At 38.8% G+C, this 17892-nt stretch overlaps 1 protein-coding gene across 1 annotated transcript in view; it reads right to left on the reverse strand.

Moving 5' to 3' along the window:
• Nucleotides 1–15598: 15598 nt before the first annotated feature.
• Nucleotides 15599–17892, reverse strand: part of Tmprss11g (transmembrane protease, serine 11g) — a 32724-nt gene continuing 30430 nt past the window's right edge. Inside the window, exon 10 of the mRNA NM_177162.4 lies at nucleotides 15599–17282. Within this exon, the coding sequence (NP_796136.2) occupies nucleotides 17121–17282 (162 nt within the window). The 3' untranslated portion in view covers nucleotides 15599–17120. The remainder of the gene's footprint in view (nucleotides 17283–17892) is intronic.

Genomic DNA, 17892 nt, shown 5'->3' on the forward strand with positions numbered 1-17892 from the left:
AAGTCAGGTGTGATGATACATGCCTGTAAAGTCACAACCACTTAACTACTTAAAATACAGACTAAAAGATTGAGAACAGAAATGCCTTCAATATTAAAAATTAAAAGATATTCATTCACCATTATCAAGACCGTACATCCCAAATCAAGGTGTCAATGAGGCTGTGGTCTCTAGAAGTCTCATTACTTGTTTTTGTTTTTATTGAGGAACTAATTGTTGAATTAATGACTACATAAATGCAAGACTATTGCTCTACCAATGAGCTATATAACAATCTTGCTTTACTCTAAAAAAAAAATTAACACAAGGTCTTGTTAAAGTACCCAGGCTACTCTTGAATTTTTACTGTAGCCGAGACAAGCCCTCGAGTTATCACTGATCTGCTTTAGATTCGCAGGTGACTGGAACTGCAGATTTGTAGCATCAGTCCTAACCTCTGCTTGTATCTTCTAGCACTGAAGAGAGTGAGCATCCCTTGTCTTGTGTGTCGTGGCTCCAGCCTCTGCCTACATCTACTACTCTCTCCTCTGCCTCTCCTTTTCTTTTGCTTTTAGTTTTATATGTTATTGGAAAATACATATATGTAAAACATAAAACATACTATAAACTGTCAGCACATATTCTCTGAAATATGCAGATTCACATCTAAGATATCTTGCAACCATTACAACTGTCTGCCTCCTGAGTTTTTTTCTTCTTCCCAAACTGGCACTCGGGATGCACTCAGCAATAAATCCCCATTCCTTTACAACTCCAACACTCAGAAACTACAATTTCTCAATTATACAGCCTCTATAGCACTGTATAATTATTAATTTAAATTAATTAGTACTAATTAATCAACCAGTCAAGTAATTATAAATAGTGTAATCTGACTATTCATCTTGCCTCATTGAGGTGGAGTCGTGTGTGCCTCACCATAATTGAATGATTTCATTTAACATAAAATTTCCAAGGTACATCTATGTTATAATAGAGGGTATGTATTCTTTGCTTATGGTTTGTCTATCTGTTCATCTCTTAGTCTGTAGGCCTATGTCTATCTTTTTCGGTTGTAAATGATTCTGGTGTGAACATGAGTATAGAAATTACTCTTTGAGTGCCGCTTTTAATTATTTTGGACATACACCCAGAAATGTAGTGGCCAGAGTGTACGATAATTTGTGTTTCATTTTTGAGGAGCCAACTCGTCTGCTTCCATGCATAGATGCTTTAAATCTTGATGTAATGCAACTTTCATGTTTGTTCTTTGGTTATCGATCACTTTGGTAAGAAGTTCAAAAAAAAATCTGCTGCCAAATCAAATGTCAAGAAGTTTTTGTATGATGGTTTCTCTCAAAATCCTTCATGTATCCTTTAACTCTTGCCTTAGGCCTTTGATCCCACTGGAGTTAATATTTGTATGTGACATAAGTTAAATGGTACAATTATGTTAATAATTATGTTAATTTGCATGTGGAATCTAGATTTTACAATTAATGCTATTTGTAGAAAATATTAGATCCTTTATGCATTGATGGCTTCTATTCCCATTCACTAGTTTATGTGTCTACTGTCTTTCTTCTAGGACTGGACTCTTTAGATCAGTCTTGTTATAAAGCTTTGGCTGTCTTGAAACTAACTATGTAGGACAGGCTGGACTCAGACTTGCAGTGGTACACCTGCTTCTGTCTTTAAAACATTAAGAATAAATGCTTGTATCACTATACCTGGCTTGCACTCAGGGACCTAGCATGACCTCACTCCAGAAGATCCAACAAGCAGCTTAAAGAGTCAGAGGCAGATATTTTCACCCAACCAATGGACAGAAGCAACTGACCCCTGTTGCTCAGTTAGGGAAAGGCTGAAAGAAGCTGAGGAGGAGGACCAGCAGTCTCAATTAATCTGGACCCCCAAGAGCTCTCAAACACTGGACCACCAAGCAGACTGCATACACTAGCTGAAATGAGGCTCCCAACACACATACAGCAGAGGACTTCCCGGTCTGGGTCCAGTCAGAGAAGATGCACTCAATCCTCAAGAGACTGGAGGCCTCAGGGAGTTTAGAGGTCAGGTGGGGTGGGGGATGGGGGCATCCACGTGGAGACAGGGGTGTGGGGAGGAGGTGTGGGATGTGGAGCAGTCAAAGGGTGGATGGGGAATAAAATATGGAGTGTAAAAATTAATTAATTAATTAAAAAATATATATATAATTTTTAAGTCTTCTCTCTCTCTCTCTCTCTCTCTCTCTCTCTCTTTCTCTCTCTCTCTCTCTCTCTCTCTCTCTCTCTCTCTCTCTCTGTGTGTGTGTGTGTGTGTATGTGTGTGTGTGTCTGTATCTGTGTGTGTGAACACAATGCCTGCTGAGATCAGAAGGGAACATGAGACCCCTCAGAACTGAAGTTCCAGAAGGCTGTGAGCTATTTCATGGTGCTCAGGTTGTGACTCAGCTTCTCTGCAAGAGTTGTGCAGGTTCATCCCTGCTGAGCCATCTCTATGGTTCCAGCCCTACACCCTTGATTAGATTTGCATCAGGTTTCAAAATTCAGAGGTATAAATCTTCATCTTTGCATCATAAACACATTTGGGATAGTCTAGATTCCTTGAAATTCTATATGAATTTTGGTATAAATTCTATTTCTGCCCAAAAGTCATTAAGGTGATTAAAAGTCACTGACTAGTAATCCCTATGTCCATTTTTTCCTGAGGAATTGTTTCTATTAATCTTTGTTTTCCCTGTGAACACACCATACTTCTTATATTTTTCTCATTGAAGAATAGACATAAAATATTATGCTGTGGAAACTCTAGAAATCAGATTACTCCCCTTCCACGTTGGTTATCATAATTTTCTGATGTTTGTCTTGTATGTTCTCTAACGTCTTCTGGTTTTTATTTGTTTGTGTTTTGCTATTTTTTTTATTTACTTTTTAGTTTCTTGGTTTTGTTTATCAGTGATTTCTTTATGTTCACAGAAAGACAAGACAAAAGAAGAAACAAAGTATTCTCCCAGATCTTTTAAAATTGGCTCTGGGAAGAGGCATGCATTCAACACAGCCTACCACTTACAACTCTTTCTCAGACTCCACTTGTCCTACTAACTGTCACATGTCCTACTAACTGTCATAATGCTAAGTGTTTCAAAATGTCTCTTATTTTTATTTAAGAATCTATACCCTTTCTTTTTTCCTATTAATATTAATGTGGGTAACACATTCTAAAAGTCCTCTTGGGATGATAAATTACAGTTGTTAGCAATTCTCTAATGGGGATGATTGCATGTTTGAGTCACTGCTCTAAAAGTTTTATTCTAAAGCTAAATCTATTGATCACACTAAAGCAGTTTGAACTGAAGCAGGCAGGGTGTACTGCAATCCCACTTACTCAGCATTCTGGAATCTTCTGAGAGATGATGACTGTGAAGTCTTGTGTCCTTGAAACTTCAGGAGAAGCTTGCTTTCCTTGTTCCCTGAAAACACTAGGATATGGCCTAATAATGATGTAAAAATAATATCTGCCTAGCACTCTTCTGTTTCCACGTTTCATTAACTAGAACAAGATGGGAATTCTTGTTAATGCATTAGGGTTTCCAGTTAGTGTAAGTAGTAGCACTTGCTACAAACACTTTTGTTATGAATACGAAAGAAAAGATTACTGTGCAAAACCTTTGTTTTAATTGCAGCAACACTGAGAGATGAGATCTGGTTGTTTACTTTGTAGAGTTCAAAGGTAATCCTTTTGCAAGGTAATCCCTTTGGGCTTAATCTAACAACCTTGGGATGTTTGTCCAAGACGAAAAAAAAAGTTTTCTCCTCCCTGGAACAAGTAAAGACAGAGGCAGCTCATTGTTACGGTGAAGGAAATGCACGGAGAGAGAGTTTGAACCTTAACACATGATATGGAATAGTACCGATTCTCTGGCCACGCGATAAGCAGCATCTGTTATACCAGCGTCCATGAAAGTTCGCCATCCTTCCCTACATTACTCTGCTTGTCTGCTGAGTGCTATGCAATACTCCACTCTGGCTTCAGTCAGATTTCTCTAAAGAGTAAGTCGCTGACTATCTCATCAGCAAGGGCCTTGGGAAACTGCCTGGTGCTTCTGGGTATAGGGTCAACTTTTGTGGATGATTAGTGTCAACTTCACAGAATCTATAATCAACTGCCATCAATGCCTCTGGGTATGTCTGGAGGATATTATCTTCATTGTATTAATTGATGTGGGAAGTTCTTCCCACTCTGGCTGCTGGCAGTTCTTGGCTGGGATCCTAGACCATGTTACTAGAGGAGGGAACCCAGAATCAGCATGCATTTGCTGCCTTCAGCTGGCGATTATGGATGCAGTATGACCAGCAGCTTCATGCTCCCATTGATTTCACTTCCCTGTCATGTCCATTGTACCTTGAACTGTGAGCTATAATGAGTGCAGCCAACAAGTTGTACATACATGAATACACACATGTGTGTGCTTATGTGTTTGTGTGCATATATAAATACATACATACATATATATATATATGTATGCATGCATGTATATGTACATATATATGTATATATGTGTATACACACACACACACACACACACACACACACAAATCCGTATACGGAATTTGGAGTGAGGACAGCTCTAAGGGGCCGTTATCGTAGGATCCTTGAAGACAGGAATGGTGAGAGAGACATGGAGAGTGGAGGCTTGGCTCATGAGGTTTCAGAGGGGAACAAGAATGCTAGCTGGAGTTCATCCATTCATATGGTATGTTGGCCGATAATCTGGTTTCATTGTGCTGATGTCCTGAAAAGTTAAATAAGGTTGAATTTGAAGATAATGGATTATTATTTCATTATTATTATTATTATTATTATTATTATTATTATTATTATTATTTCTATTACTGACAGAAGAGCTCTGAAGACAGGATTGTGTTTGGCCTGGTGTGATGGGGCACTGTCCTTGTTCAAGCGATCATCCTTAGGGGAAGAAAAATAGCCCATGCTACATTAGGACAATAGAATGTCTTGGTGACAAAACCCCACCCATTGAAGGCTTCACCTTGTGAACAGACAAATTCATTTAAATAAGGAAAGCTTATTTTTGTTACATGTGTATTTTTATGTAAGTTTATAAAGGAAGCTTTCCTTTGGCTGTGTTCAAGACCATAACAATGACCAGGCAAGCAAGATGTACTCAGGGGCAGGACAGAGACAGTTTTATCTTAGAGGTAGCCAATAACTGTCTCATTGGAAGTTCTACCCGTTCAGTCGGAAGGGGATTCAAGTTAGGTACTGTAAACTTAGCCAATTACTTTTGGTTGGAGGGGTCATAGTCATTTAGTCCCTAAGTTGATATAATTTCATGTTGTATTATAAATATTTCTTCTTACAGTCACCAATAAGTGTAGCTCTCCTCACCTCCATCACTTAGGGTTTCAATTACTGTGATAAAACATGACCAAAAGTAACTTAGGGAATAAAGGGTTTAATTTCACCTTATAACATATAAATCTATCCCTGAGGGAAGCCAAGGCAGGAACTCAAGGCAGGAAAAGGACATAGTCCATCACAGTAGGATCACTGTCTACTGGCTTCCTTCCCATGGCTTGTTGAGCCTGCTTTCTTACAGTACTTAGGACCATCATCCAAGGTGTGGTACTACTCAGTGACTTGGGCCTTCCTTTGTGAAATCAAGAAAATGCACCACAGGCCAATCTAGTAGGGGAATTGTCTTAATTGAGGTTCTCTATTTCAAAATGTCTGGCTTGTGTCAAGATGACATAAAACTAGCCAGGACAGGCCTTACCAGAGAGGCTTGTTTCTGTAGCAGACAGAAGCTGCTACCAAGGTTCACAACTGGTTATAATGCAGACACCGAGTGACTGAAGGATGACCATATTACAACCAGGTGCTGTATATGCACCAATAAAAGCCCAGAAATGGAGAGTCATGGAAATATTCTAAGAGCCAGAGGGCAAGAGTGCCTGCTAAAAGTTAGATGACTTCTAACTATAATAGGGAAGCTTCCCCCAGTGAATTTGCAATCACGTGGTTGTTTATACAAGGCATAATGACCATAAACTTGACATGCCAATATAAAAGGGGGACGTGTCACAAGATCCAACCCATAGATGAACTATAAGCAATTCATGGATGTCAGGGAAGGATAAAAAAAGTGTTCTTCAGGAACGGGACAACTGATAGGTTATTCAATCTGAGTCCCAGCTGGTAAGCCCTGAACACATGTATATATGAAAAATGGTAGACAGACTCACTAAGTTCTGCATGTGTGTGCGTGTAACAATAATAATTGTAGAAGAAGCCATGAGTTTGAGATCAAGTTTGAGGGGAGGGGAAATGGGAAGGGAAAAGGACGAGTGGAGAAGATGTAAATAAAGAACTTATGAACAGAATTCTCAAAAGATATATATTAAAAGAGAATAAAGCCTAAAAATAAGAGGTTCTCTTTTTTTTCAAAAGCCAATGTCTAGGAACCTGTTTCCATAGCATCAGTGTACAGATATTGATATGGCAATTTCTCTGGAGTGTAGCAATGCCATTCCTGTGGTACTGGCTTTGTCGATATGATGAAAGATCATGAGGGTAAGGAAATCCTCATGAGGTCAGGCCATGTGTGGTAGGGTTGAACTTCCAGGAAAAAAGCCATTAAATACAACTGTGAATTTGAATCCGGGTTACACGGAGACTCCAGGATACTGGAAGTGCCAGTACCATATAGCATATACCAAGAACTATAGCAATAGAATGGAGACAACCTAGGTGAGAGTCTATGAGTACAAAAGGCAGCTGTCTTAGTTAGGGTTACTCTTACTATGATGAAACATTATGACCAAACGCAAGTTCGGGAAGAAAGGGTTTATTTGATTTATACTTCTAATCATTGTTCATCATTGAAAGAAGTCAGGACAGGAACTCAAGCAGGGCTGGAACCTGGAAGAAGGACCTATATAGAGGCCATGGAGCAGTGCTGCTTCCTGGCTTGCTTCCCATGGCTTGCCCAGCCTGCTTTCTTATAAATTGTAGGACCACCAGCCCAGGGATGGCACCATTGATAGGGCTCTGCCCTATCAATCATTAGTCAAGAAGATACTTTATAGACAAATCTTATGGAGGCATTTTCTCAATTGAGGTTCCCTCCTTTCTGGTGACTCTAGCTGTGTCTAGTTGACATAAAACCAGCCAGCACAGCAGCAGAGCTGGGAGGAAGGATGCCAAGCCTTTTAGAGCCCAGCTGATTACAGTACCATCCCTAGGTGGATGCAGAGCTTCAGTATTTCATGTTTGCTGTGCAGAGTCTGCTTTTCCTTTTGTGTCATTATATCTTGCTCTGCCCTTCTTCTCCTACCTTAAAACAGGAATGGTTACATTGTATCAGTATATCTTGGGAGTCCGTAAATGTTTATGTTTTTATAAAAAGGGTCATAGTTAAGAGTCTTTGGAGTTTTAGAGGGTGGAAATTGTTAAAGACTATTGGAATTTTTTATGTTGGATGGAATTCCTTTTCCATTTTCAAGTTTCTATAATAGGTTATAAATTAAAAGTGATGTGTTTTAGTTTCAAGTTGACATTTATGGAGTGGTTATGGCTAATATTACCAACTCAACAGAATCTAGAAATATCTGGGATGTGGGCTTCTGGGTGCATATGTGAGCCATCATCTTTGTAATATTTCCTGAGTTGGAAAGACATCGGGTTGTGGAACTCATTCCATGAATGGAATCTGCAACTTTGTAAATAGACAGAGGGAAAAAGGATAGAACCCTGTATCTACAGCTCACTGATTAATCTCTGTTCCCAGCTCCTGCTGCATGTATTTCTCTGCTATGCTGGACTGCCTTGAATTGTGAACTAAAATAGCCTTTCTTCCCTTAAGATACTTTGTCAGAGCATTTCATCAGAGCAACAAAAGAGAAACTGAGACACCTTTGCAAGTTACAATGATCCAGGCAGATGAAGACTGGGAGCCAAGAGTGCCTGTTGGAAAGATGGAAAAATAATAGGTTCATCTCAAATTCCTTTGCTGTGCTGCATGGGGATGGAAACATGTTTGTGGAATATATAGTCCATCTAATAAGAATTGAGGATAGAAGTAGTTAACAGAGACTGAGGAAAGAGATGGGAAGGATATAGTAAAATGCACATCTATGAATACAATGATACATTTTGGCAGGCATAATTTCTTGTTGTCAATGACAGTAAATACAGGTAACAATAGAGTAGTTAGACAATAGAAGATTTTGAATGTGCTCATCATAGATAAATGATGAAAATGTAAGGTGATGGCACAATTGTTGCTGTGATCAATTGTTATGCAATAAATGTATTGGATCTAGACATCTCATTATACCTACTAAATATGTACAAATATGTGTTGATTAAAATTTAATATTTTTTTTAAAAAACCTAACAAATCAGTTAAATTCCATGTTTAAGAGTTGTTTATCAAAACTCAGATCACAGCTAAGCAGAAGCCTGATGATCGAATAGCTTGCAGAAATTTGATGTGTAGTCAGAGCAAACATCTGCTGTGCTTGGGTCCGAGTCCTGGGAAGGGAGTGGTGAAAGCTAAGGAGCCTGAAACCTAAGACAGCACAACTGCATGATCTATCTCAGTGGTTTGCTCTGTTGAGTCTCAGAATCCTCAAGATTTATAGTTGTATAACTGTCCCTAAGCAAGAGCTGGCATTTTAATCCTTCTGACAATCCCCTTCCCTCAAGTCTGATACACTTCTCAACTGACAATAACCTAGGTCAGTAACTTAGCTATCACGTACTTTGATGATGAAAAGGAGTAAGTAGGTATTAAAAGGACTGTAATAGTCAATTAATATTTCTACTCTTGACAGTGGTTTTGGGACTGTTTGCTTGAGAGAGTAGATAACTGTATAAACAAGAATTTGCTAACTAGAGGGACAGTAATTTTCAAGACATGGAATCTGACATTTGCAGTGGTTTGAATGAGAAATGCCACCACCACCAGACTCATGTTTTTAAGCAAGTAGTTCCTCGAAGGTGGCACTATTCTGGCAGGTTATAGTGCCTGGAGAAAATGCAGTGTTGCTGATGGAAGTAGATCTCTGGGGATTGGTCTTAAGATATTATAGCCCCACTTCCTGCTCTTCTCCCCCCCCCCACTCTCCCAACTCCTCTCAGCGTGATGATGAGATTTGACCTCTCTACATGTGGTTTCTGCTATGCTTTCTTTGTCAGGAATTCTGTATTCTTGGTACCATAGATGAAAATAGAGCTTTTATCCTCCAGTCACTCTATGTCATGGACTTTTTATCACAGAACAGAATGGTGACTAAGTAATACAAGCAACACAGCAGCAAGAGTAACTACTGAGCCATCGATCCAGCCTCTGAGGCTCTTAGAAGGGCCTTGGTATTTCTGTGTCTGTCTTTCTTACCTTTGAAAAATTTAAACTTCGTTTACATATTTTATCTTTTCCTCCCTACAGAGCTCATCATTTAAAAGTCCCAGTTCATTAATATAATCATTAGTTGCAACTGTGTGGCTACCAATCACCAATCATAGTTTCTTGTTTCTATTCTGGTCATGGTCTAATAATTCCCGTCTTGCTGTCAGCCTCATCCTCATTCTTGATCAAGGTGAGCAAGGTGACATATTTCCTCATCTATTTAATTATTGATATCTTGTTTTTTAAACTTTTTTTTCATTTTAATTAGATATTTTCTTCATTTACATTTCAAATGTTATCCCCCTTCCTAGTTTCCCCTCAGAAAATTCCCTATCTTCTCCCTACTACCCCTACTCCCCAACCCACCCACCCCGACTTTCTGGTCCAGGCATTTTCTTATACTAGGGCATAGAACTTTCACAGAACCAAGGGCCTCTCTTCCCATTGATGACCAACTAGGACATCCTCTGCTACATATGCATCTAGAGCCACAAGTCCCTCAATGTGTGTTTTCTTTGATTGGTGGTTTAGTTCCAGGGAGTTCTGGGGTTGCTGGTTACTTCATATTGTTGTTCCTCCTAGGGATCTGAAAACCCCTTCAGCTCCTTGGGTACTTTCTCTAGCTCCTTCATTGGGGACCATGTGCTCTGTCTAATGGATGACTGTGGGCATCAACTACTGTGCTAGTCAGGCACTGACAGAGCCTTTCAGGAGACAGCTATATCAGGCTTCTGTCAGCAAGCTCTTGTTTGCATCTGCAATAGTGTCTGGGTTTTGTGGTTGTTTATGGGATGGATCCCCAGGTGGGGCAGTCTCTGGCTAGTCATTCCTTCAGTCTCTGCTCCAAACCTTGTCTCTGTAACTCCTTCCATGGGTATTTTGTTCCCCCTTCTAAGAAAGATCAAAGTATCCATACTTTGCTTTTCCTTTTTCTTGAGTTTCATGTGTTTTACAGATTGTATCTTGGGTATTCTGAGCTTCTGGGCTAAAATCCACTTATCAGTGAGTGCATATCATGTGTGTTGTTTTGTGATTGGGTTACCTCACTTATGATAATATCCTCCAAATTCATCCATTTGCCTAGGAATTTCATGAATTCATTGGTTTTAATAGCTGAGTAGTACTCCATTGTGTAAATGTACCACATTTTCTGTATCCATTCCTCTGTTGAGGGGCATCTGGGTTCTTTCCTGCTTCTGGTTATTATAAATAAGGCTGCTATGAACATAGTGGAGCATGTGTCCTTATTACAAGTTGGAGCATCTTCTGGGTATATGCCCAGGAATGGTATTGCTGGATCTTCTGGTAGTACTTTGTCCAGTTTTCTGAGGAACAACCAAACTGATTTCCAGAGTGATTGTACCAGCTTGCAATTCCACCAACAATGGAGGAGTGTCCCTCTTTCTCCACATCCTCGCCAGCATCTGCTGTCACCTGAGTTTTTGATCTTAGTCATTCTGAGTGGTGTGAGGTGGAATCTCAGGGTTGTTTTGATTTGCATTTCTCTAATGTTTAAGGATGTTGAACATTTTTTTAGGCGCTTCTCAGCCATTTGGTATTCCTCTGTTGAGAATTCTTTGTTTAGCTCTGTACCCCATTTTTTATTTGGTTTTTATGGAGTCTAAGTTCTTGAATTCTTTGTATATTTTGTATATTAGCCCTCTATCAGATATAGGATTGGCAAAGATCTTTTCCTCATCTGTTGGTTGCCTTTTTGTCTTATTGACAACATCCTTTGCCTTACAGAAGATGTGCAATTTTATGAGGTTTCATTTGTTAATTCTTGATCTTACGGCACAAGCCATTGGTGTTCCGTTCAGGTATTTCCCCCCCTCCTCCCCCCCCCGTACCTATATGTTTGAGATTTTCCCCCACTTTCTCCTCTATAAGTTCCCGTGTCTCTGGTTTTATGTGGAGTTCTTTGATCCACTTAGACTTGGGCTTTGTACAAAGAGGTAAGAATGGATCAATTCACATTCTTCTACATGCTAACTGCCAGTTGTGCCAGCACCATTTGTTGAAAATGCTGTCTTCTTTCCACTGGATGGTTTTAGCTCCCTTTGTCAAAGATCAAGTGACCATAGGTATGTGGGTTCATTTCTGAGTCTTCAATTCTATTCCATTTATCTACCTGTCTGTCGCTGTACCAGTAACCATGCAGTTTTTATCACAATTGCTCTGTACTACAGCTTGGGGTCAAGCATGGTGATTCCACCAGAGGTTCTTTTATTGTTGAGAATAGTTTTTCCTATCCTAGGTTTTTTGTTATTTCAGATGAATTTGCAAATGGCCTTTTCTAACTCGGTGAAGAATTGAATTGGAATTCTTATGGGGATTGCATTGAATCTGTAGATTGGTTTAGGCAAGATAGCCATTTTTTTTTTTTTTTTTTTTTTTTTACATTCTTGAACTTCTGAGACTCTGCTATCCCATCTAGTATTCTCATGAGAAAGTTCAAAGTGTTTATTTTGGAATATGGCTTCACATTTCCCAATAGGAGTCAGCTATTGTATCTGGCTGGCACTGAGGAAAAGCCAAGCCTGCCCATTACCTGTGCCAAGGTGAGTTTTACCAAACAGGTTTCGGATGAATTCCAGGGTTGAGATTTTACAGGTTCACAGTGACTATTACAACTCACTCCCATTTGCTGACTGTCTAGCACAAACTAGCTCTCCCAGTGGGAATCACACTGATAAATTCTCAAGAGTGAACCAGTCCCAGGGCTGGAAAGATGGCTTAGCAGTTCAAGTGATTCCCACAAAGACAAGAAGACCAGAGTTTAGATTTGAACAGTATATAAATGCCATGACCTCTGGGTTTGATTGAGATGTCCTGTATAATTGTAAAATTATTTCACTTAAAAAATAAATAGCAAATGTAGAAGCAAACATTTTATGTTTGTTATTTAATAGGATAATGTACATAAAAAACTTTAAATTTCAATTTGCTTACGAGAAAATAAGAGAAAGAATGTTAGATTTTCTTCTACAGGGAAAGCTTACATAGGTTTTTATCATGAAGTTCTAATAGAATGTATTTTGTAAAATAACATGAGCCAGAAGATGGCACTATAGCTGCATATTTGGTCTATGTGTGTATTATTCATTAGTCTTCTATTTCCCCATTTCCTAGATTTAACAATAATAAAATCATAGTAACAGATTGGCTGATCCAGTTCTTGTCTTATTTGGGTTAGCTGCTTGCTTAGGTAGCATTTCTATCACCTTAACGTCTCTCTATTAATTATTATTCTTTTGTTTGACTGCCATAAATACCTCTTCCTGGGCTAAGAAATAGTCTGTTAATTTAACATATACATTAATATGTAATAAGTATATATAAATATTAAATATATCATTATATGTTGTATGTGTTACATATTATATATTATGTGTTATATGCTATATATTATGTATTAATTACAAATTATATACCATTATACTATATATTAATATGTGTTGTATGTTAATATATTAAATATACTATTAATTGCCAATATGTTTTTATATTTTTCTATGGCAGATCAAAAACTCCATTTCTGAGGTTTCAACTTCAGTCTTGCATGTGATACTGGGCAAGGCTGCTACATCTCAAAAAGTTCTCTTTCTTCTGGAACAAATGGCTACCAGAAAAAGAATTGAAACATGGCCATACCAGCCAACACAAATTCCCCCAAGAGACCTACTGCTTTAAATGCCAGTTATCAAGATACCATCAACTCTTTCCATGGTTTTCAGAGTAGAGACTGGTTTTGAACACAGCTGTCCTTACAACATCTGGAATGCCTGATACAACATATGGTGATCACTGACGCAAGCATGTAGCTCTCACTCAGAGTGAACAAGATATAGTATATTCTGAACAAAATATGAGTGGCTATGACCTGGGAATACAAATTCAAGTTTCGAAGAAAGCTATGTTCCAGTGTGGTAGCAGGTTTGTTAAACTTTTATAGTTACAAAACAAAAAAAAAAGGTACAAATGAAGGCCCTTAAATTATTTTTGATGGGCTGTTAGGTAGCTAGTTATAACAAAACATGGAAGACCCTGCTGTAGACCTCAGATGCTATCTGATGACATTCTTAGCATTTGGGTCTAGGGAATCTAACATTAGCACATTCTAAAGGAATTTACCTTATAGACCTAAGGATGCTAGTTCATACACACAATCAGGCAATGAATGGCTCCTAAGGTGACTAAAGATAAACCCAGAAAATTGGTCTTTGGACCTGCAACATTCCAACTCTCCTAACTCACTAGACTTGTAGAATCTTTAACAAAGCTCTGACATTCTTATTTATGGGAGCATCCATATATAGGTTCAAGGAATTTGTTAGATGAAGGATTAAGTGATCATGTAGGTGCTTCCTAGGAGTAGATGTTAGCTGTATCTGTTAGACTTTTCTGTGATGACAAACATGTTCTGTACTTATGTGGCCAGAATGGTAGCCATCGGTCACATGTGGCTAGTTTTCTTTTTTCTTTCTTATTGTATGATTAGTCCAAACAAGGAAATAAAACTTAAATTTTAAAAGTTATCTTAAATTTGAATAGTGTCTACCATATTGCACAAAATATCCTTTATACCTTCATGATGCTTTGTAAATTTTACTACTCTGCAGTGTCATTTGTGGACAGACTGAGTCATTCTGCCTCAGCTGAATCCGTAAGTATCATTTAAGTTATATGTATGTATTTGATCCATAACCACACTTGCAGAAGCTACTCATGACTTAGGAACCTGAAAGTAATTCTGCTATATCTGTATCAGTACCTCTCTGACTTCTATCTGTCTGTCTGTCTGCAGATTGTTTGCAAATGGATATTGGCCCAATTTCCTCAAAACAAGTTTGGTTTCTAAGAGATCTGCATTTGACTAGAATTCTGTAGATGTGCTATGGTCATAGACACTACTAGAATTTAAATGCATTGGCATTATTAAAAGTAAGATAATGAAAATGTTTTCAAATGCTGTTGAGGAGAAACAGGATCCAGAGACAGGCAAGAAGTTCAGAGACATTCCCTGCCTCAGTTGTTGGGAGACCCACATGATGACCAAGTTGCACTTCTGCTACATATGTGCAGAGGGCCTCGGTCCAGCTCAAGGGTTGGTGGTTCAGTCTCAGGGAGCCCCCAAGGATCCAGGTTAGTTGACTCTGTTGGTCTTCTCGTGTTGTCCCTGTTCTGTCCAGGTCTCTCAATCTTTGCCCCAAATCTGCAAGACTCCCCAGGCTCCATCTAGTATTTGACTGATGGTACCTCATGTGTTTCAGTCAGCTGCTATGTGGAGCCTCTCAGAAGACAGTTATGGTAGACTCCTGTCTGCAACCATAACATAGTATCATTAATAATGTCAGGGATTGGTTATTCCCCTTGGGATGGGACTCAAGCTGAGTGAGTCATTGGTCATCCATTTAAAGTACAGGATACCAATGTTCACAGACGTAAAAGAAACTAAATAACAAAGAGGGCCCAAGAGAGGATGTTTGAATCTCATTCAGAAAAGAAAAGAACATAGTCACTAGAGGTGTATGGAGGGAAGGAACTGGATGGGAAAGGGGATGGGAAGAGTAAGGGGGCCGGGAGAGAGGGATCAGTTCTAGGGAGAGGGCAGGGAGAGTGAGTCAAACTGGAGAAGGCGGGGTGGGCATCTCTGGCACTAGCTGGACATTTGGGATAGAGGAGACTCCAGAGGGTCAATGGGTATGAATCTAGCTAAGTCCTAGCAATGGGGGATATAGTCTGAAGTGCCACCTACTGTAGCCAAGCAGGACTCCAAGGGGAGAGATAAGGACACCATACTATACACAAAACCTTGGACCTGAAATTTTTCTTGCCTACAAGAAGTGCAGGGACAAGAACGGAGGAGAGTGAATGAACTTTTGCAATGAACTTTTCACTAAGGACCTCATTGTGGTTGTTCTCAACTGAAGGTGGTCTTACTCCTCTGGAAACATGTTGCAACATCTGGAGTCAAGTTTGATTGTTAGCACTTGGCTGAAGAGTGTGTGTGTGTTTGTGTGTGTGTGTGTGGGGGGACCTGCATCCTACAAGCAGCTCCTGGGTAGAAGTAAGGGATGTTGCCAAGTGCTTCTGAGGATCTCCTTTCCTTTCCAAACAGAGGAGCTTCTGTGACCAAGTCCAGCAACTTGCGCATTGAGCAATCACTCCCAGTGACAGTTCAAAGAGAACAAATTTGGTTTATTATCATAAATGTGTTTCAATATGTACAGTGTAAGACTTTTACTTAATGCAAAACTAAAATAAAAAAGACAGCAGATAACTCATCAATGATAAAAAGGAGGACAAAGATTAGGATGTACAGAGTAAGTCTGAGTTTGGTTTGATACTATTCTATATTCACATGAGATACTATAAAATGTGCACTAAATACATATGAAAATGACAATTTTATCATTCAGGCTACGATATTCTAAAGATGTTTCCAGATTATTTGAATGACTTATATAAATATTCTTTTGCAGATATACCTGCCCCAGTACATGGGAACGCCAGGGTCAAGAAGTGGGAGTGGGTGGGTAGGGGAGCAGGGCAGGAGGAGGGTATGGGGGACTTTAAGGATAGCATTTGAAATGTAAACGAAGAAAATATCTAATTAAAAAAATGAAAAGAAAAAAACATACCTGCTATTTAACGGTAAATTCAAATATTGAACAACAATATCTTTACTGATATCTTGTTTCAAGAATTTTATGAATGTCTACTGATAATTTTGCTTCACATGTCTGATGTTTATATTCTCTTAGAATTCATTTACACTGACTCCCCATCCTATAGCTACTTAATTATTCTAAACCTGGTTGAAAATAAAGCTGTTTAAATAAAAAGAATTAAGGTAAAATAACATACAATTGAAAATAAATTTATACAACTGTTGAAACATCCCCCATCTTGGAGATTGAGCTGAAAGCAACCCTTTTAGATTCTTGCTCATTTACATTTCATTAATAAAAGGGACAAGAAAAAGCACTTTTAATTTTGAAGTATGGAAAAGTATTTGTACAAAGAAATATCTATGAATCATCTCATGTTATTAAAAAACACATGATAGGTGAACAGCTTCAAAATACACATCAGCTAAATTGTCTAAAGAAAATAAGATATGTACAAATATAAATACAAAGTTTCAGAGAAAGGTTAAATGCATATCTGAAGATGAAAAAGAATGGACTTGCTCATCGCCATCTCCTAAGTCCTAGCCTCAGATCCAGTGTTTCCTTCATTATTATGTCACCATTGACTTAGACTAGCTAATGTGGCCTGTCCATTCAGCAGACCAACAAACTGCTAGTGAGGATTTTGATGAAGGCAAAAACTGTGAAGGAATCAGAGAAGGAAGTCATCTCTTGAGAAAAGCAGAGGGTGGCTGGACAGTTAGTATTTATTTGACTTCCAGATGAGTATAAGTTAAAAAAAAAATGAGGTAGGAGAACAGAGGTGAGCAGGGAGGTAATCAGACACTTTGCAGAATGGTAGATCTTTGTGAAGCTGATGGCATCTATTTTGTTCATAGTCAATGGAACCCTTCCAATGATGTAAAAGGAAGTCTGTCCCCTTCTGAAGGTCACTGCGACATACTCATTTGCATCTTGAGCTAAATGGCAATGCACATGGTGATGAACATGGAATAAGGTTTGCCAGAGGCCATGTGTGACACTCCAGGGTGGATAAAGGGGTGGCTGTGGCATTAGATGCTAGTTTTAGATTTAATCCAGTCCCGATAATGAGTCACTCTGGTGTAAATTCCGGGCTTGTTTTCTTTTCCACAGTCTATTCCCCAACTAACAATTCCAAGAAGATACCACTTATTTCTATTATCTGAAATAACCAGAGGCCCTCCAGAATCACCCTAGAAAAGAGTACAAACATGTTGTCAATTAAAAAAAAAAACAAAACGGTGTCAGAAATAAGAGCTCACTGGCTCCTGACTGTCTGATAAATTCACACCTGGAACTAACATGTTAACTCCATTAGCTAGGAATGATGCTTTGCTTTAAATTAGATTCTCACCTTGTTCCACGTTTACTAATCAGTAGAAGAGTATTCTGGGATGTTCTATCAAATGTGTAGCACCTTTTACTGAAAGATTAAGGTGGATTTCCCAGCAAACATACTTAAAGAACCTACATCATGAGGGCTTCTCAGTGATCTTTAACCTAAGAATTCAATGGAAGATTTAAAATTTGTCTCTAAGTGATGACTCTATTCTTTCCAAAACCAAACCCTGAGATAGTTTACCACAGTCTCTTAGAATGAGGAAAATGATAGTTTGGAAGAGGCATAGACTTCTGAAGCCACTCAAAGGTCTTTCCTTTCCACCATTCTTCCTCTTCTTCTTAGTCTCTTCCAGCATCTGGTGAACATCGCCATACACTGAAGATGGTCCTCCTTAGCCCCCTTCCCTCAGGCCTCCATTATAACTGAGATCCTCACACTCCTACTGTACAAATGGTGAAAGG

The sequence above is a fragment of the Mus musculus genome, chromosome 5 (genome assembly GCF_000001635.26).
Source record: "Mus musculus strain C57BL/6J chromosome 5, GRCm38.p6 C57BL/6J".
NCBI lineage: Eukaryota > Metazoa > Chordata > Mammalia > Rodentia > Muridae > Mus > Mus musculus.